The sequence below is a fragment of the Falco naumanni genome, chromosome 3 (assembly GCF_017639655.2).
Source record: "Falco naumanni isolate bFalNau1 chromosome 3, bFalNau1.pat, whole genome shotgun sequence".
Classification (NCBI taxonomy): Eukaryota; Metazoa; Chordata; class Aves; order Falconiformes; family Falconidae; genus Falco; species Falco naumanni.
The window spans coordinates 95,105,931-95,127,748 of NC_054056.1; the positions used below are offsets into that span (position 1 = coordinate 95,105,931).

At 35.4% G+C, this 21,818-nt stretch overlaps 1 protein-coding gene across 50 annotated transcripts in view; it reads left to right on the top strand.

Annotated features, from left to right (window-relative positions):
* RIMS2 (regulating synaptic membrane exocytosis 2) overlaps positions 1 to 21,818 on the top strand; it is a 485,006-nt gene that overhangs the window by 302,457 nt on the left and 160,731 nt on the right. For all 50 annotated transcript variants that reach the window (XM_040587603.1, XM_040587585.1, XM_040587587.1 and 47 more), the window contains 2 exons: positions 10,579 to 10,735; positions 15,047 to 15,163. In XM_040587603.1, the coding sequence (XP_040443537.1) occupies positions 10,579 to 10,735; positions 15,047 to 15,163 (274 nt within the window). The remainder of the gene's footprint in view (positions 1 to 10,578; positions 10,736 to 15,046; positions 15,164 to 21,818) is intronic.

The following is a 21,818-nucleotide window of genomic DNA, read 5'->3' on the forward strand; positions in this document are numbered from 1 at the left end:
AATGATAAAGCAGTTTACAAACTTCAGTTTATTTTTTTTCTGGTGTTATGTGTGTTCTATGCCAGCTACTGTCAGAAAGGGTTAGAACATATTATGTATTTTAAAAAGTATGCAAAAGTAATTTTGACAAGATTTTAAAATAGCTCTCTTCATGTACAATACACATTCATTTCATTGGGATTAAAAACATTAGAACAGAATCCCTACTATATCTCATCCCTGCTGGATTTAATCTTAGCACAAGACAGCAGAAGGAGAGGCACTAGTAGTTCTGGATTTGCTTTTTAGTTTGCTTGTACTTAGCCTTCAAATCATTTAAAGCATTCATTCTGCTGTCATGAACACTTTGGCCCTTATAATCTTGCCTATCTATCATCAGCAGTTCTGTGTGGAAGCACATCAGCATCTTCACGTACCCCTTAAAATGCTTTTATGTGCTTATTGATAAAAGCAATATAGTATCTTTATATTGATTTTAGAAAAAATACACAGCACTTTACAAAACACCATTTAAATTACCATAACACTAAATACAATTCAATGAAAAGCAGGATGTTTGGGGTTTTTTTTCTTTCTATTGACCAAAGTTGAATGGGCATTACAGTAAAGGAAGTTCATTGAATATAGACTATAATTTCTAGTTTTCTTCCCAGGTACTTTTAGTGTATGTTGAACCTGCTGTAACCTGCTGAGTACAAGTAACCTACTGAACCTGACTTTATGAACAGCGACACGTGTATTGACAAGACCATTTAACCTTAAAAAATCTCACTTATCATTGTTGTAATATAAATTATTGAGTGAGATATTAATGCTTAAGATTCAGCCCTACACCCATATCTCATCTGCACTGTATCATTTTATGAAACACTTGTAATCTGAGCTATGTTTCAACAGATGAATCCTGGAAGAACGTAAGGCAGTGAATTCTGCATAAACTGCATTGCAAGTCTCTGCAGAGAAGAGCTTTTCCAAGTAAAAGAATGCAGTCTCCAGCCTTGAGAAGAAAAATATTTATAGTGATAAGTTTTTCTGATTGTGCAAAAGATAGCAAGATGTTTCAGGAGCAAATAAGAATACAAATAAGATATTTATTCAGAGGATAGTTAGAGCCAACTAGATTAGAAAAAACAGTAACAACCAGTAAAGAAATTCTTTTTGAACCTACAATAATGGTTCTGTGTTTGAAGAAGAATGAAAAAAAATTACTAATTTTTGCTTCACTTCTCAAAACACCTGAGGAGTTCTTTGTTCAAAATAATTCTTTCACCATCATGTAGCAGCCTTCCCTGCAGAGGAAACAAAAGTCCTTCTGTCTATTTGCTGATAATGTGAACTGAATTTTTGTACCTGGATCCTGTTGGTGATTGTTGCTCAGAGCAGATACAGAACACACAAATGCCTTGGTTACAGTTTGAAATCAACTGCCCATTGAAAGACATCTTACAGCATTAGTACATAGATTGGCTGACTTCTACTGCTACTGAAATAAAGGATTTCATTGTAGGTCACCAGCTAGCCCTAAATGGGAGCCTGTAGTGTCCCAAAAGCCTAGTAACTACAGATATAAACATTGACAAGCTTTTAATTTTATTATATGTTGATATCCATTCTCAGGCTCCACCCTGCTTGTGGGTTCTTCCTTGAGTAACAAGTAGTTTAGGGTTTATGTGTCTCGAAAATTTCCCCCAAATTTGGAAGTGAAATTCAAGCAATATTAAAACTGTCCTTATGTTTACTCCTTAGGTCAAGGGGTCATTTTCCTTGCTTTTAAACAAATGAGGTGTATATTATTTACAACTTTATGCCTACAGTTCTTAACACAGGAATTTTTGTTATCATCCTTCAAGCTTTTCCTTGTATTTTAAGTTTCATTTTTAATGTGTCAAAGGCAAAGTTTAGTAATACTTTTACTATTTAAAAAAAAAAATAATCTTTAGTATCATTTTCTCAGTTCATAAAACATCTTTCTCTTCAAATTCTCTCAATGAATACATTATTTTAAAAAACTAGTTTTATGTTCCTAAATATAAGCTGTATCACTCCACTGTGAAAGTAAATATGTAAATACATTGAAGTTTTACTTTCAGATTATCAGTAATTACCAACAGCCTTCTCTTCTTTGAGTAAAGTTAAGCAAATATGAACTCAGTGTGTTAATTCATGTTCTACTGCAGTCCTCATACCCACAGAGTGACGAAGGCGTCTAACATACTGGAAAGCTGCAAAGTTGCATTCCTATCAGAGAGTCTCTTGATGGATACATAAGCACACATTGACATATGTTGAATATAAGAATATATACATACATTGAGAATCACATAAGGGAAAACCTAGTTAGGATAAATTACAAATGTGGTAATGAGCACTTCTAAGGAAATACTCTGTGAAAGAACTGATAAATTCTAATTGTCAGTGTCAAGAGGAAGCTAATTTGGGGGACTTGCTTGGACAGCAGAAAATATAAATGGACAAGTACTAAAATGAGGGACAAGTACTAAAATGAGAAGAAACATCTGTATAGTTACTGTGGTTTTTGAAGCTTTGTACATCATACTGAGTGTAGGGGCAGCACTGAAAATGCAGCAAGCTCTGATTTATTACTGTATGGGAATGCTCTTCATACATAGTAACGATCAAAAGAGTTGTCTCAAGTGTAATGGGCCCACACATTAGTGCAGTAGAGCTAAAAACACCTTTTGAGTGAGTAACTATGTAGCAAGTAATTTGTTGTTCCTACTGTAATGTTTTCTGGTTCCTTTCATTGTAGATTTCTTCCCATATTTGTAGCATAACATTTGGATGCAAAAAAGGTAACCCATGCATAATGTATCTTCAATCTATAAACTATTCAGGTATCAATAATTCAATTTATTTGAGCAGTTACTGTCAGCACTTTTTCTGAGGACATAAAAGTTCTGCATTTAGATGTTCAAATCACCATAGAAGCTGTGCACATAAAAGAACTGGACTGTCACCAAAGTGCCCATGTGTGAAATCTAGGTATGTTAAGTATTTCTGGCAATTTGATTATAATTGTTTTAATTAATGCTTGTTCTAAGCCCAACCACAGTGAGTGTTAAAAATTAAATATCTAATAAAGAGAAAGCTTGATGCCTCAATCAAGTACAGTTGTTAAAGTGGAGAAAATGCCACTTAGCATCAATGTCTGAAACAATGCAATTATTTTGTCTGTGATGAATTGCTTTTTTAGAACAATTTTCATACAAAAAAATTCTTGCAAGTTAATCAAACAGCAAGAGATCTAAATTAAAAACTTGATTAGTACTTTTTAGTTGGTTTTTCTTAGAGTTATTTTAGTGCTGTTGATGTGAACCTCATATTTGGAAGTTTGTGATTTTCTGTAAGTTTGTGCCTGAAAGCTTCTAAATTTTGTAACAGCTCATTAATACTAGTATCTGCTGAACATGTATGCTGCATAGCATAATATTAGCAAAGTACAGTCATACTGTGTGTGTGAATGCTTAAAGTCAAATGTATTAATATTCTCTCCTAAAACAGAGAAAATTAAAACCTGCTCAGAGGAAGCTATGTTTAGCGTGCCTTGTAAAATCCCTCATTTGATGTGTATCATAGTTTTTAATGAAACCCTCCTATGAAAAAAAAGGTGGTGGCATTGCAGTTATCTTTGTCATGTGCCCATTTTTTAAGTGTCCACAGCTCACAATTGTTTATCGCTCATTATCTCTGCGCTGATTATCAGGTTCCGTGTGCTCTGTGGTAGTGATTTAAGAGGCTTGCCATAGTTATAGAGCCTTTGATTCTATGGTAATGGCTTAATATTTATAGCTGCAAGCAGATTCCAATGTTTAATCTATTTTTACTACTGCTATAAATAGCTATCATCTGCTTTGCTCAATAACAGCTTCTTGGTCAAGTTGTGCTTATGACCTGTTTTTACTGTCTATAATTTATTTCTACAGGAAAATATTTTTACTTTCTTTCTCTAACCTTATTTCCAGGACATGTAAAATTTTTGAAATTGGAAGTTAAATCCTACCTTTTCCAATCGAGAACGTCACCATAATTTTTTGAATGTCACCTGTCTTGAGAGAGACATGAATGTTTCAACTCCTGGACATGCAAAGCCAGTCATGTTCTAAAGAGAATTAAATTCTCAAGTTAGGAGTACCAAAGTTACCACTTCATATCCTATGGTCAATCAATCACCAATAGCAGCTTTAAAGTCTGTTTGGGATTTAGAACTCCAGTGTTGATTGCCGAACATATTTATTACAGTTTGGCTGCTTCTGGGGTGTATGGATTGGTGCTAGGCATGCTGTTAAGCCTCCCAAGTAAGCTTTGTGTTACTGTCATCTTCCTGAAGCTTTGTAACTGAGGAGCTGGCCCATTGCTTTCTCTGCATCTCTTGTGGCTGCAGGCACAGATTGCTTGTCTTTCCTCTGAAGCTCATGTGTCAATGAAAGGCACAAATTTCCTATATACAGAAGTATTTTGTTTGGTAAATAGTAATTGCAATAAAATCCACTGAAATTCAATGAAAGTATGAACAAGTGAAAGATGATTGCATCAATTATTTCAGTATCAGCAGAGTCTCAATATATTTAATCTTGTGAGGTTCATTTAGAAAAAAAATTCTCAGGTACTTTTTACATTCCTGCCGTATCCCACTGTATCCAAGGTGGTTTCTTAGACTTTCCGAATTTGGGGTTGAAATTTCATACCAGTTGAAGTCTCAAGGTAGAGTCTAGTATGGGGCATCTTTTTCATCTGGTTTCAGCTGGAGATAAAAATCAGTGAATAGGTGGCATAAAGACATGGTGGATCCCACTGGCTGGGCACACAGTGTGTGCTGTCTCTGTGATTCAAACACAAATTTCATTCCAGAACGGTAATGGTCATGATAAAAAAGAAAAGATATAATGAACTATACTTTCCTTTTAACTATGTTGTTCTGATATCTATGTTTAGAAAGTAAAATAAATATCATACTAGTCCTGAAGCTTGGAAATCTGCATTTAACATAAAAATAAAACAGTAAATAAAAAAAAAAGAGAATTTTAATAAAAAATCCAATACTTCAAAAGTTTTCTCCACATAAATAAGGAAAGCTTGCTTTTAAATAAATATAAAGACTTGAAGACCAATGAATGATCAAACTGTGATATATGGAGACTAAGTGCCTTCAAGACAGATACTGTAACTCTGAATTATCTGATCTGCCAAAGGTGGCTTTAGGTAGACTTGTTTAAGTTCAGAACTGATCAAGAAACTTTCTAAGCTCTTACCTTTTGGATCTGAAAATTTTGTATTTGATTATAATTTTTTTTCTTTGAAAGTGTTTCTCAGAACTGGCATAGTCTGAGTGACTAGTTGGCTAGCTCCTACATAAGCCTAGCAGTTTTCTTAGATTCCCAGAAAATGAAAAAACAGTTTTTATTTTATCCCTATTCAATTCTTTTAAAAAAGACTCTAAGATACATAATGTCAGGAGAACATGCAGGGCTTTGTATCCTGAGTGGATGGAAGCATCCTCCTTGCATCCTTGATTTTGGCACCTAAGTCCAAAACATGCATCTTCTGTGAGCTCTATCTACATGGCTGTGTAAACGTGTAGCTTTTTGTATTGTTTTTCTGAAATACTTGACTTTCCTCATGCATTCATGCAGTTTAAATATTTTCCTTTACAGATTAGATTTTGTTCTGGCTGTAAAATACTGGATTCATAATAACTATACTCAAGAAACCTAAGAACCTTACTGGATCTATCCTTAAACACCTTTCTCTCCACCTTAAACACATATTAATATTTTCTCGTATTGCAACTTTATAGAATAAAAGTATTAAATTCTACCAATAGTCACAGAAAGTTGTGTTCTGTGAAAATCTGATACAGTTCTTTTCAGTATGAGACAGCGTTCTATGTTGCTTTGGCTGCTAGCTAGTGAGATAAGGCAGAGCACTACATCAACTCTATAAAACTGAAGGATGACTTTGGAATTCACTCATATTAGTGGGTTGCCTTACTGAAACTGCTATTTTGCAGTGTGACCTGCTGGCAAAATAAAAGTTCGTAAGTATAGTAGTTTTGTTTTCAGTAAATTAATTATAAATTTTGAAGTTTATTTTCTGGCAACAAAGCATAGACAACATTAATCTGTTTCTTTGAATGCAGCTAGCATATCTAGTTTTGTTAATGAAAAAGTATTAGGAGTGATGATAGTTTCTGCCTTTTAAAATTGTTATAAGGAAGCACTACCAGTATTAGTTACCAGAAAGCATTGCATGTCTACTTCCAATTTAATATAAACCACTTTCTGATCAGAATTATACTCAACAATTTAATTAGTCATGTATTTTAATTTATTGAAATAATAATGTGGAAGCGGTCAACTACAATAATAAGTTAGAGTTGGAGGAGGCTTTTTGTTTCAAAGTAATTAATTTGTTGATGTATACAGATTTAATAAATTTAAATATTTTGATTTACTAGTACTCACTTAGGGGAATTTTATAGACAGAGTAGGATTTTGTTGGTGTTTTGTTAATTGAATTCCTTGCCCTTCACTATGTTCATTTAGGTAGAATACATTGTGCTATTGCTCATTCCTTTTGTGCTTTGGTGTGTGTACTTGCCAAGTATTGCATAAAACTGCTGATTTAAATGGTAGATTCTTTTTTAAAGGATTTTCCAATTTCTTCATATTACAGCTCCTCATGTTTTTCATCTCCAAATGTTACAAATGTGTGTGCAGAATACCAAGGACCTTCTCTGTGCTTTTGATATCTACAGTTATGGGTTATTAGGATAACAATAGACATTACTCTGTCATGTGTACTTGTACTGAAAATCTTGGGGTTTTTTTATTTCATCATATATAAGTTCATAATAACTTGCTGTTTACTTATGTGTGGTGGGTTGACCATGGTTGGATGCCAGGTGCCCACCAAAGCTATTGCTCCCCTCCTCAACTGGACAGGGGAGAGAAAATCTAACAAAAGGCTTGTGGGTTGAGATAAGGACAGGGAGAGATCAGTCACCAGCTACCATCAGAGGACAAACAGACTTGAGTACATTAATTTAATTTATAACCAATCAAATCAGAGTAGGATAATAAGCAATAAAACCAAATCTCAAAACCACCTTCCTCCACCCCACCCTTCTTCTCAGGCTTAACTTTACTCCAGATTTTCTCTACCTTCTTCCTGCAGCAGCAGAGAGGGATGGGGAATGGGGCTGTGGTCAGACGCTGCCTCTGCTGCTCCTTCCTCCTCAGGGGGAGGCTCCTCACACTCTGCCCCACTCCAGCCTGGGTCCCTCCCATGGGACAAGTCCTACACAAACTTCTCCAACACGAGTCCTTCCCCTGGCCTGGCAACCCATGGCGAGGGACCCAGCGTGGGTCCCCGCGGGGTCACAGCCCGGCCAGCAGCCCTGCCCCAGCCCGGGCTCCTCGCCATGGGGCCACAGGTCCTGCCAGGAGCTGCTCCAGCGTGGGCTGCCCGTGGGCTCACAGCCGCCTTCGGGCACCCACCTGCTCTGGCGTGGGGTCCTGCACGGGCTGCAGGTGGGGATCTGCCCCAGCATGGACCTCCCTGGGCTGAGGGGCACAGCCTGCCGCACCAGGGGCTGCACCACGCGCTGGGGGGAACCTCTGCTTCGGTGCCTGGGAAATGGCCTCCTCTCACATATTCTTATTCCTCTCTCTGTCTGCAATTGCTGTTGCACTAGTTTTTACTCCTTCTTAAACACGTTATCCCAGAGGTGCTATCAGCATCGCTGATGGGCTTGGGCTTGGCCAGGGGTCTCGGAGCCAGCTGGCATGGGCTCTGTCGGACAAGCTTCTGGCAGCCTCTCACAGAAGCCACCCCTGTAGCCCCCCACTACAAAAACCTTGCCACGCAAACCCAGTACAATACGTTTTCAGATGATGCCTTTCTATTCTCCCCAATTCTATCAATTTGTATTTTAAAGTTTAAAATCTTCTTGCCACTTTAAGACTATCTTTAGAAATTAGTTTATTTCTTATTGCTACTTACAACACTTTGCAATTAATATAATCAGCAAAAATAACTGATAAGCCTTTTTCAGATTTTTCAGTTTTAAATGAAAATATTAAACATGGTCAGAATAAGTTGTTCATTGTGAAATTAGAAAAAAATGTGGTTTATATTGTAAGGATGCTGTTGCAAGTAATCACCTATTGTCATAGTCAAAACCCAAGCCTTTATGAATTGTCCCTATTTCAGTTGGGCTTCTCTGCAGAAAATATGGATTTGGGGTATTGTTTTATTTCAGTATATGGTATCATATCGTAGCATAATAACTGCTCATGGATTCAGTACATTTCTAGTCTATCCAAAAGCAGTCTGCAGAGCTCTCACTTGTGGTCTTAACTCTCAGAATTGCTTATAGCTCTTCTGCTCTGTGGGGCAGCAGATAGCGGTCTACAAAGCTCCTCACAAGTGTCTTGCATTCCTTTGGTTGCCAGTTTCTTACCTGTAGAGATTTTTTGGTGACATCTTATCCAGAGTCTTCAAAGAACCTGCAAAATGATCCTCTTCATTTTCCTGCCTCTCTGTGCTCTGCAGTGCATTTCATGTTCTTTCAGCTTCTGGGGAAATTAAAATAACTAACGTGTATGTCTTTTCCCTGCTTTCTCTATAAATGATGATTTTATTAAGTAGTTCACTGTGCATTATTTTTTTATTGAGGACAATATTTGTTAGTGTATAAAACTGGCAAATATCTCAAGGATTTGCTTAATTAAGAAATTTGTTATTGCTTTGTTAAAATTTTTATCTTAATATTGTTGAGCTTCCAGCTGCTACTTTAACTTTTTCTCTTAGAGAAAGAAAAAGAATTCTAGTCTATTGATTTCCAGACTGACTTACAAAAAATTTATTCAGACATCTATACTTTACTGGTTAGTGGAAAACACCCTGTTTCAAACATAGATAAAATTCCCCCTGTGCCTCCTTTGGTGATTTCACCCAGAACTGTGTTGCACTGCTCCTTACAATTTTTATCAGTGTGTATGCTAATAAGTGTACTTCACAGATGGGATAAAATTCTGTAGTTTATTACTGACTCTCAGCTGTGACTACACATAACGTGACTTGATTGCTTTGAAGCGGGGAGAGTGTATGTGATCCTCGACATTGTCATATTAATGTAATGTAATAATGATGTACTATTTTTCCCCATATGTACACACAGACAGACACACAAAAAGCAGCTTGCTCCTAAATATAGGAGGAAGAAGTTATTCATGAGTTAGTGTTTCACATATATCCTTGGTCCTAAGGCCACACAGTAAATATGAATACTCAGTTGCAAGTATTGAACATTCTTGGAACCATAAAATGGAATGAATTAATGAGGTTTTGCTTAGGTGCTTACTGAACGTTTTCCAGGAAGAACAGTCTGGAGTAGAAGACCAAATACTCCTGGACTTTCAGAAAATTCCCATGGGAAAAGATTTACACTTTTATGAGCCAGAATTTTTCCAGTGCCAGGTGGATCTCTCTAAATATTCTTAGTTGGTTACTGTCCTCGGAACAAAAAGTCATTTATATCAGTTGGCATAGCCACCAGGAGCTGTCTGAAGACCTATTTCTGCAAAACACTATCATCAGATTAAGATTTGCAATTCTTCCATCTCTTATCATCATATATTAATTTGATCATCACAAAATTTGTGGAAACTTCTTTGAAATTGGTGTATATCTAGCATCTTTTTTTTCACAGAGAGTATAGTACCCTGGGACAGTGAATTTAACTTTTTGAATTAGATACAGACAGTCACTTCAATACATTCAGCTTTCTAAAATGATTTTTCTCAAAGGCCCGTGTGAAATGTCCATGTGGTAGCCTTTTAAGCTTTTTAAACTGGAAAGGCTTTTGCTTAGGCAACTTGTGCCTTCTATTATCCCAATTCAAATTTAGGTCCAAGATGTTAGCATGTGTCTGCATGGCCTTAGCTCATATATTTGTGAAGGATTCATGTTTAAGTTCAGAACACTGGCAGTGAAATCAATGTCATGGAGTCATGGTTACTTTAATTGTTTCTGAAATACAAATCTTTCTTGAACCCAAACTCTGGATTTAACACCATAGTAGTTTCCCAGATTTTTAAACTGAACTTTGGAGTAGTTTTTAATTGTGGACATTTCTATTTCAAGTATGTTATGTTCAATTGTTACAATACAACGTTAATTATATGGCAATAAACAATTCTTTATGCTATTCCAAGGGGAAAATTCAGTTTTATTAGGTTTATTATTGTGTCTCATATTGACCACAAATAAATGGTAAATTTGGATATTTTGATTATTATAAATTCCCAGTTTGGTGCATGGCAATTTATTTTGATACTTTCAAAATATAACTCCAGAAACTATAGCTGTATTTAAATTAAGCGTAACAACAGGAATCAATTTTACATATGTATTTTTTATTTCAAAACCCAAGAAGATGACATGGTACCATTTGGATCAAATTCTGCCTTTTGTCATGCTTCTAAATACTACAGATGTGGTAGCAAATGAAAAAGTGCAATTTCAGATTCATTGAATATTTGCATTTCTTTTTAGATTATCGACATAATGGGAGAGATCTTCAAAGTTCAACGCTATCAGTGCCAGAACAAGTTATGTCATCTAATCATTGCTCTCGATCAGGGTCCCCTCACCGTGGAGATAGTATAGGACGGACTAGATCATGGTCTCCCAGTGTCCCTCCCCCACAAAGGTAAACTGTTATTTAATGTGGTGTTGATCCTGTAACAATACTGGAAAGAATCTTCAAACTTTCAAAATGGCAGTGAATTAGCTAGATCTTATGAAATAATGTAAAGCTGGTAGTATTTTTTTTACATTATACTGAATTTATACATTACTGTGCAAAAATTCACCTGATATTGTGTTATTTTTCATCAATACATTCCAATCTAAGGAAAGAAAAATGTTTCTCCATATTTTCCTTTTTCAAGAGCTATTTAGAAGGTGCCACGTTTTATAGCATGTGATGGTTTGACATTTTCTTAGCATTCATTTGTCAGTAGCTGTTTTCAACCTTTTTGTCTGTGTAGAATTAAGGTTCTGGGAGAGCCATACTTCCTGCCTTTTCTACTGTTCTTTTCAAACTTTTAATACATTGAGAATAAATTGACACACATACAATTTTATACTGAAAAATATCAACTCTTGATCTTATAAGGCCTCTGATAACTGTTTATCTTGTGAAACAAAGATCAGGACATTTCTTCCAAAAGCTAGCCGTTTTGGATAATAACTACTACTTGGTTGAATATAGTGTTGAAGCCAGAAATAAGAATTTTCCTGCATGGGTAAGTTTTGTTAAGAGAAAGCAGAAAGATAGATGTAAAGGGGAATGAAGCCTGTTTTCTAGCATTTTGTCACTATGTATGCGTAGGTTTCCAGCTGACGTAATTCAGCTGGAACAAAAGAGGAAGTTCTTTTCTTTGCCCATAATGTTCACCATTCCTGTTGAATACTAAAGATCTGGTAGCCAATATTTTCTGTCAGGTACATGTGTCTGTCCCTTTCTTCTATAGCCATTCTGATTCTCTTGTGTTCTGCTTTCTTTTCTGTTATCTTTGTTCTTTATGTTAGCTTAAAATTCTCTTGCTTTCATATTCTCTCACTTAGGAGTTTACTTACAATTTCCTCTAACAGATAGAGACTAAATGATATCCTTTTGCATTAGTGAGGTATTAGGATCCCAAATTAACTCATAACGTCACAGACAGCTAAAAGGCAGAAACTGTAATTTTCTACTTGAAACCTAAACCTGTATGTAAATACAGCCTAACTTTGAATGAAACAGAAACAGTAGACACAGAGGGGCCTCCTCAGATTTCTACTATACTGATTTCAGTCTAAGTATTTGCCTGTGCCAACTCTCCTGGGTTTATTTGTCTTGGATGTAGACATACATGTGAGCAAAAGAAAAATCTCTTTGTGTGTGCATTTCTGGTTTTGTGCGTGAGTGCGTGTATGTGCATTTGGCTTGTTACCCAAGCTAGTAATTAACACTTGTCTAACACCATTGAAAAACCTTTTCATTTTCTTGTGGTTTTGTATTTCTTCACATGTATGAAATGTTTCTTGCCTCCTGAGTTTCCTAAACCTGAATTTTTAAACATAATTTTGAACTTACAGAGAAAAATGTTTCAGCTGTTTCCTATAATGTCACAATCAAATGCATTATTTATCTAATGTTTCCCTGCCCACACAGCAAATCATTTCTTTGAGGAACTGTCAAGCCCAGAGAACTGGGTTGCCAGCACCTGAGAGTTTGTAGAAAAGAAGGATAATCCTTGTGTTACAGAAATGTACTTTTTTAATTCTAATAAAAATCCAGGTGTACTTGGCAAAGCTATAAGCATTATTATTCACATTTGCACCATGTTTAGTTGCTATACGTGTACAGTTTATAGACCTGTTCTAGCTGTAGTAAGCATGCTGCATACCCAGAGATCTCCCAGTTACTGATTGATGCCAATACAGGCAGGAGTTCTTGGGCCACAGAAGTGTAAGTCAGATTTATAGCTTAGAAGTCATTTTGCAGTCTCAGTCCTTCTACCAGATTTGGTTGATAAACTCCACCAAAGCCACATTACATAGCAGCTGACAGGAAATTGTTACTGCTCCTGTAATGTTTTCAGGTAATAAATAGACTGTTATTCTCTATGTAGATCAGAATGCAGTTTAGACTGTGGCAGGTACTGAACAGCATCACGTTTAGGTTTTTCTAAGACTGTGCATTTGAAAAAAGCGAGATGAAGGTAACTGCAGAAAGTGATTAGGCTGAGATGATGTGGTAAATCTAGTGGAAGGCTCGTTATTCTCTACTATCACCACCTGCAATTACACCTTTTCCTGTTACTTGTTATCTGGTTGCTCTATACATGTTCTGTCAACTGCAAGAAAGTTCTAAAGGAGTGAAGACATATGTTGTGAAAGCAACTTTTCTTATAGAACAAGTTTAATTGGAGAAAGTATGTCATTTTCTGTCAAATAGTGAATCTGGCTGACAAAAGCATCCTTAGCAGAGTGAAAGAGAATTGAAATAGTAGTAACACTTTGAAGCAGAAGTACAGTTGTGTAGGATGTTAAAAAGCAGCATGAAGTCGGAATTGGATATAATACAGAAATTTAAAGAAGAAATGATTTATTTAGAACAATAAAGCAATAACACAATCTTATTGAAAGTGATTTGCACAGGCAGGATGGTACTGAGTTTTCAGGACTAAGATTTATAATCAGATTTTAGGCAGGAGTTCTGATTGGGCAGACAGCAAAAGTCAGATCTCTGGGAAGCTTTGCAAAGAAGTGACACCTTGAGAAGGCTTAAATATTGAAGTCAAAAGAAAAAAAAATAAAATAAGATGATAATGCTATAGACAGAAAAAAAAATCAAGATATAATTTAATTTTTTGAAACCTGAACAAAAGGAGAGACCCTGAGGAAAAGGATCAGGCAGAAACTAGAATTCAGAAAGTAGTAGTGAAAATTGGTTGTTGGGAATACTGTAACAGTTAACTAAGAGCAGCAGAGGAGCCCTGTCAATGTCCATTTTAGAGCACAAATATACATGAAAAAGTCCAATGGCAGGGTAAGGGCTATACTAGGTTTTCTATCATCTTGATATAAATATGGGGGTTAAAATAGAAAGAAGCAGTTGCAAGAAAGAGTAGAAGGCAGAATTATAGTAACTTTTAATGTGGCAAATGTAAAGTTTACTAGCCAGACTAAACTTTTTATTTGGCTTTATGAAAGCCAGAGTGGAGAAATGCTTAATGAGAAATGAGGTAGAGCTGAAGGCAAATGTTTATGTGTAGTGCAACATCTTCATAACACTTATATGCAGAAATAAACAGCAACATGGCAGTGACAGTGAAGCTTGCTCATACAGGTTAACACTAACCAGGGACTCGCAAATGATAAAGGAAAAGGATGACAGGTACCAAAAGGGCAGACAAAGTGACAAGGAAGGACGCAGGAACTGAATGGCATAAGGGATTGGGGGGATAAAAATAAAAAAAAAATAAAAAATAAAAAAAGAAGAAAGTGGCCTACATTAGAGAAGACTGCAAGAAAGGACCAAGGAGGAAGAATAATTTATTGGTCTAAAATTGAAATTTGTGTGGAATGAAACATGCAAACTGATTTTCAAATATATAGAAAACAATTATGTTTTAGATATCCAATAATTATTACAGTTAACTGTTGTCTTTCTATCTTCCTATTCTCATGGATCTGTTTAACAGAGCAGATGTGGTGAAGTTAGTGTGCATCAGTAGGTATTAATGGTTAAACTGAGTGAAGCAATCGATGGACAAAGCTTTGGTCTCAAACAGTGCAAATCTGTAAAGGTGGTTGGTGCTTTTTAATGGAGCCTGCATTATGTGTGCTACTTATACCCAATTAAACAGTTCTGTCTTTTTCAGTTTCTATGCTAGTGAGATTACAGAATAAGCTTTCCAGTGCAAAAAACCCATCTGTTACTTAATTCAGATGACAATGTTTTCAGCAGACTGCACTCTACCATGACAGCCAGAAGTCCTCATTGTGTCTTACTACGGTTTACAACTTTACAGTATAGCCAAACTCAAGAGTTCATGGGAGAGTCTTCACAGTGTATGTTTCAGCTAGAAAGGAAATTTTCCTTGAAGGTATTAGTCTGGAAATACTAATGAAATCTTGCCTAAAATTGACCTTTTAAATTAAACAAGCAAACAAACAAAGAACACTAAAAAAGTTATCCTCTCACTTTCAGAACAAACATTAAACAAAAGAAAAAAAACACCTATCCCTAGCCTGAACTTAGCACCTTTTTCTGTAGGAGAAAATGTTTTTACCATGAGATTTAAAATTACTTAAAAGTATGCAAAAGACAGGTCAGCTAACATATCTAATTACCACCATGTTTGCTAATAATTGTCTGTACAAACCATTATTGTACAAACCACAAACCAGTGAGGGGTGGTGGTCCAGACACACCCAGAACTCAGAATCTGATGTCTTTTATCCTTAGTCGGAATGTGGATCAGGGACCACGAGGGACTCGATCTACTCCTGCGCATTACAATACCCTGAACCGAATGGATAGACACCGTGTTATAGATGACCACTACTCCCCGGACAGAGAGAGGTAAATATCTGACTGGAATTAGAAACAGCTGTAGCCTACACTCATCAACATGAATTATTTCAGCATGGTAGCTACTAAAGTAAATAGCAAAATTACTTACCTAATCCCACAGGTGAGCATTTCCCTACTCATTTATCCAGTGGTTACGTGACATACGTTAAAAAATATTCAGTGCACACTGACAAAACTGTCAAGTTAGTGTATCTTTGCCAAAAGAGAACTTGAAAAATCTATGAGAAATTCTACAATATAAAAGACAAATAGCTTAGTTGTCCTTTTTTATAAAAATATTTGTAGGTCCTATATTAATACATTCTTTAAGTGCTGAGTATCTTTAGAAAGATCTAGCAGAAGATTTGGTAATTTTTGCTGATGAATAAAGAGGCATAAAAATTAATAGTTTCAGCTCAGTATTAATGTAATTATTCCATTGGATACAGTGCAATTCATGGACATAACAAAAGTATGTTCTACCACTCTGTTGGTCTTTTCTCAACTTTATGAGCCGTCTTGTGGGGGTGGTGGGGAAGGTTATGGCAATGTATGTTAGAGTGAAATCGAGGTCTTTGTGTTTAGAGGCACATCTTACCATGACTAATGTTTTGCCTAATGGAATTTCCCAAAGAGTGAGCAGAGCTGTAACAGCCTTTATGAATCTGAATGATGTAAAAAAGAATTGCAGACAATAATTGGCTAATGTAGTTCATTTTGCTGATCTAATTGTGACATAAAAAAAATTATAAGATCTTTCTCACCTCATTGTCTTCAGGTCAGAAAATCAAAAGAAAAAACATTTTTTACCTTTAATGCTGAAAATCTTCCAGCTTCTTATACCTGCACATTATAATCAGAAAGGCATGACTGCTGGATATTGTCCCACTTCATAGTTGCATATAGCAGGGAGTAATACATTTTGCAATCTTACTGAGTGCTGTCACTAGAATTTGAAGTTAATACTTTTATAGATTATTATTACAGGTTATTCCTCAAATATCAAAGCACATAATTGGTGTTGCTAGCTGCAGTACAATGAATTCAAGAAATCAGTGGCTTTTTGTTAGCAATATTGACCAGAAAAGGTGAATATGTCTTAAAAGAACTTAATATGATTGTCAATGATTGTAAGGAATGCAAGACAAAATTATTCAGAAAATAAATAAATATATTAACTGTTCCTAATTAGGTAAGTTAGAAAAAAAAAGTGCCAAAAGAAGAAACAAAAAGCAGATCTAGTCAAGCAATTTCTAATTGAATTTGGCAAAAAAAAGTCAAATGGACAAAAAAATTAAGATATTGAAAAGCAGTCACGTATTTATCATCCAAAATGTAAACTGTATTCATTAGAAGTATAATAGCTCATAGGTGAATGTCTTTTTTGCATTAAATTATTTAATAGTTCTATTTTAGTTACAGAGAGAAGAATACTATTTAGTTGGCTCATGAGGCTATCTGATTTTCAGACAGAAGGCAGTAACTTAACGATTCTGAGCCATTTCCTTAAAAGAAAACAACGTAGTGCTTTTGGGACAATACTATGTTGAGTTTTAGACCAGTCATTCTTGAAATAGGATCTAAACTTGTCCCTAGAGCTTGTGTATGCCTTACCGAATGCTCACGGGTTTGTTCACTCTGCCAGTTTGCTTGCTGGCTCCCGTACAAATACATAGCAGTGAAAGGTGCCTTGAAGTACAGCACTACAATCTTTCCCCACCACTTCAATCATAAAACTTGTACTGGACCGACTTGGCTTAGAGAAAGAGAACTGGTTTTTCAGAATGTGTCAGAAAAACAATGTCAGAAAGTTGTTGTTGATGAGATTTTTGAATTCTCACTTGACCATTCTGGTTCAATAGGTATTTGCTCGTTAGGTGTGTTCTGAATCTCTGAACGCAGGTTTGTCAACTGTATTTTCCAAAACACACAGAGAAGGTCTCCTGATTGTACAGGGTGCGTGGTTGTCTGTGTAATCAGATTGTTGATTAGTTATGCCTCTATTGCAATATACAGTTTCTGAAGCATATTGGTTTTAGGCAACACTCAAGAGAATAGAAAAACACTACTCCCAAACATTTGTCATATTTTATATTAATTGTTAGTTTGACAGTGGTTTTATGAAAGGAAAGATTATTAGGGTTCAAATTTTGTTAGTAAATATTTGTGATACTGTCTGTGCTACCGAATAAAAAACAATGGTGTGTACTAAGTCCCTAAAGTAACTCTTTAATGATGTTGATTCTGAAAACGGCTGGTAACTGCAGGGACTTTGGAGAGGTGGACAAACTGAACTTTGTATAGGCTTATAATCTCCCTGATTGTCATCCTGGTTTTGTTTCACACTTACCTCTGAAAAAAATCACACTTTGCTTTCCCACAGCTCTGATGGTTTGTTGTTTCCATGGTCCATTTATCCCTTTGAGCTATTTGAAAAAAAGCAACTTTGAAAACCTGGTAGACATGCCCAGTTGCTAAGCTAAAATATGACTGAGAATATGAATAAGAAAATTATTTCCTTCTTTTTCTAGATAATTCAACATAAAATTCTCTAAGATATATGGCACTAAGGTGCGAGTTGAAACCATACACAAAAATGTCTAATGACCTCAGGCCTAATGGCAATGCAAATATTCCTTGAAAACTGAATGCATAGATAGAAGTGAAAATAAAAATACTTTTAAAATAAGAAGAGACATAACTTTTAAATTTAATTTGAGATAATTTTAATTTCAAACACCAAGCCTTTAAATATGTCAAATGTTTCTATCAAATCATATACTGAATTTTGTTGGCAGGGTAAAGATATAGTTAAAATTTGTATCTGTTTCTGTATTATCAAAAATTTCAGATTTGTAGTGTATAATCGTAGGTCAAAGTGGGAAATATATAATACTTATATATTTACTATAGATGTATTAGTTAATTCTTTTCAAAATGTGAGTTTTCTTGCAAGTACCCACCCTCTTTTATGAAATAGGCTAAATTTGTAATGGAAAGAAATATGAATCATACAGCCCCAAGTTCCATAAGATCTTTTATCTGTGACAAGATAAGCTTGTAAACTTCAGTTTGACATGTTTTAATAAACTGTCTAAAGCAGACCTCACTTCAGAAACTGAAACTGATCAAACTATAGAGAAAATGTTGGAAACAGCCAGATTTGACCTCTGAATTTTATATTTAAGCTATTAAATTAATCAAAGGTGAATTAGAGGAATTATATGAGAATCTTAGTGTAGGTCCAAAACAAGACATCAACCAAAACCATACCTGTGTATTACTTTCTGAAAGGTACATCAGCAGTTAACACAGACCATGACAGCATACAGGGATTGTACTCAGGCCCACAGCTCTAACCAGCTTAGATACTATTTAGCAACTATTCTAACTTATTCTTTATGCTAGATGTGCTCTCTCCAAGGCATGAAATTGCTAATGGCAAATTTAGCATAGATACAGTAGGCCAGAGCATTTAGAGAATGCCTAATTCAGACTTGCACTGGAAACATCTGAGAAAACTAAAGTATAAACATTTTTCTACTAGTCACTTACAAGAAAACAAGAAAGAAAAATCATATTAAATTTTGATTCTGCTATCCCTTCATTGGGACTATTGCACAGTTTCCATTTTGAAGAACAAAAGTTACTATCTGCTCTGTTAAAGTAATGGGATAGTCATAGACACAACTATTTAAAGAAATACTCTCCATTATCTTTAAATCACTTCAAAGATGATATCTTGATATGCTGGGACTAGCATGACTGCCACACCACTATTACTCACAGAAGATTTCATTAACACATTGAAATACAGACTTTCTGTTGAACATTTTTCTTGTTTCATGCTGTTGAAAGTTGGTTTTAAACATGTCTTAAAAGTAAATGCCAAAATACATGGCAAAAATTCTGGTTACTATAATCAAACCAGTGAAGACCAAAATAATTCACTACCACGAGTCTGCTGTGTATTAGGTAAGATCTGCTTCCATTATTTAACACAAAATTAAATGTGGCAAAAAGCAATATAAATTCTGCATTTCTAGAAGTCATTTTACACCGGCAGTTGCTTTATCTGTAAGAAACAGGCTCCTAATCCAACACTGTTAACAGCTCGGTGCTGGATTAGGTCAAACTAGGAAGCGTTTTTTGAGATATTGCACCATACTAAAACCAGAAAACTTAGCTGATAATTTTTTTTCACACTCTTTACTAAAGACACAACTGAATAATATGTAATTAACTAGTCATTTATTATTTAGTTAATATTTTACAGTACAATCATTTAAGTGTATATGACAGATATAAAGACATTATAGAGTATAAAAGGTACCTGATTTTTTTTGTGGAAATTTTGGGATAATATTTTCAATTTTTGGTTGTGTGGGTCATATTGATACATACTTCTTCAAACACCCAGTAAAGTAAAAGAAATTCATTGATGAAAATTTGCTTATAGCTGTGTTATAAAATGTATTCATCAACTTCAATCTCAATAATTGCAGCATTTCCTTAAGTTCTCCTTTCAAAATTTTACCACGTGCATTAATAGTATATTGCATTTCCTAATTATTTTGCATATTTGTGCCTGCAATTGCAATTAAATAACATACTAGAGATTGTACCAGTAGGGATTCCTCTAGGTAAGACTGTCCTACACCTTCCATTAACAGATTCTGGTTTCAGTTACTTATACTGTTGCCAAATACAATTTCCTCTCCTGGGGCTTTCACTCATGAGCCCTAATGGGCTTAACTGCTGAAGGGATTGCAGTCCATGCACACTGCTGTTTTAGCCTTGCAGTAAGGATGGCATAAAGGAGAGTGTTTTCTCTTTAGCTCCTGTTATTTACAGTTGGCATATTACTTCACAGTGAAATCACTGTTGCACCATTATCTGCACCACCCACCTGGTGCCATGCAAAGAGTGGTGGAGCAGGAATGCAGAAAGAGAGTCTTGCAAATGTAGTTGCATCTGTAAGGACTCATGATTCACAACCTCTGAGCCAAATTAGACAAGTAACAACAACAGAAAGACATAGACACATTCCTCAGAATAAAATGCTCACACAAAATGCCCATGTTAAAATAATGCAGTTCTGATAAAAGACTTCAGTGTTATGCCCTTTGGAGCAAGGACTTACATTATGGGGAGCACTGTGATAATGTGATCTTCTTGTTGAAACTAATCTTGATTAAATATGTGTCAGTTCACAAATTCTCTGCTGATAATTGCTATTTTTTCACAGCTAAAGTCTTAGAACTGGCAATTGCAAACAGCTGGAATATTTCTAGGATTTCTTCTATACCGGGAGATAAGCAGGAATTTCTATACAATTGATGTGACAAAAAGCATTCATACCATTATCAGTGGGAAAATTGTTAATGTTTATATGTAAAGTAAATTTGTTCTCTCCTTTAAAAACCCTAAACTATTAAATACAACTATTCTGTGAGTCTTTTATATGAAACGTAGCAGGGGAACTCATATAACCACTGTTTTATTCTTGAATGGCATTTGCCATTTTCTAAAGTTTGGGAGCTTGACTTCATATTTTATTTATGTAGTTTTTAGGTGTGATTACCCAGATGTGTACGAAACAACATGGAAAACATTCTACCACAAAGCACATTAACTACTGCTTTGTTCATATGAGAATCCAAACCTTTAGATCTATATCACTGGCCTCACTTGTTTGGAAAAAGTAACTAGTTGTAGTAGTTGCTTACCCTTGTTGGAATGAGTAAGCTGCTAATAGGAAGTATAGCACACATTTTCCCTGAAACCACATCATTTCATTAGTTCCAGCCTCCTCCTCCCTTGATCAATTCTGCCCTCAATGTCGCAGTACTAACTTGATCCCAGGCCCAGGTTGTTACTTCATTCCTTCCCACAGTACTTACCCCGTATTTCAGATGCCAACGCTCTTCTTTTCTCTTCTACCACTTTCAATGGCTCTTTTCCCCTTGAATTTCTGACTAATCGAGCCAAAGAATGACATGTTTCTTACTCTGCAGTCTGATTAAGAAAATTACCATTTTTTCATGTTGCTAGATTTTCAGAATATTGTAATTTGAAAAGTTTGGGCGTATTTGGTTAAAAGCAATTTCATACCAGTAAAAATATATATTTATTTATTAGTAATCTTAATAATTTCATACATGTAATAATTACATACATTTAATTTGTGATTTCAACTGAAAAAAGTGTAAAAGTTGTTACTAAAAATAGAGGATAGTAGTGTTGCCAATGATAAAATGTATTGGTTATATTGCATTCAGAAAATACTCTGGGAAAAGCTGACTATCAGAATAGATAAACAGTTATAGGTTGATAGAGGTTTCTTGTGTCAACTGATTTTGATTCATGCAGGCTCTAACAGTGGAACAGAAAGTCCTGTATTGTATTCAGAATTACTCATGGGTATTCCAATAAGCACAAGACTGTAGTACTCCTCCAGTACTTCATCCTTTCCACAGAAATACCCGGGAGTCAACTTACCACTCTAATAGGGAAGTTGGAATGTTATCAGATTGTGGGACCTGGTACCAGAAAATGAAAGGAGTAGATTATCTTCTAATGTGTTCTCTTTACTATTGAATAAAATATCCCAAGCAGCAGAGACCAGGTTAAACTCCTCTTGCACAGTAAGAAGAACAGAAAG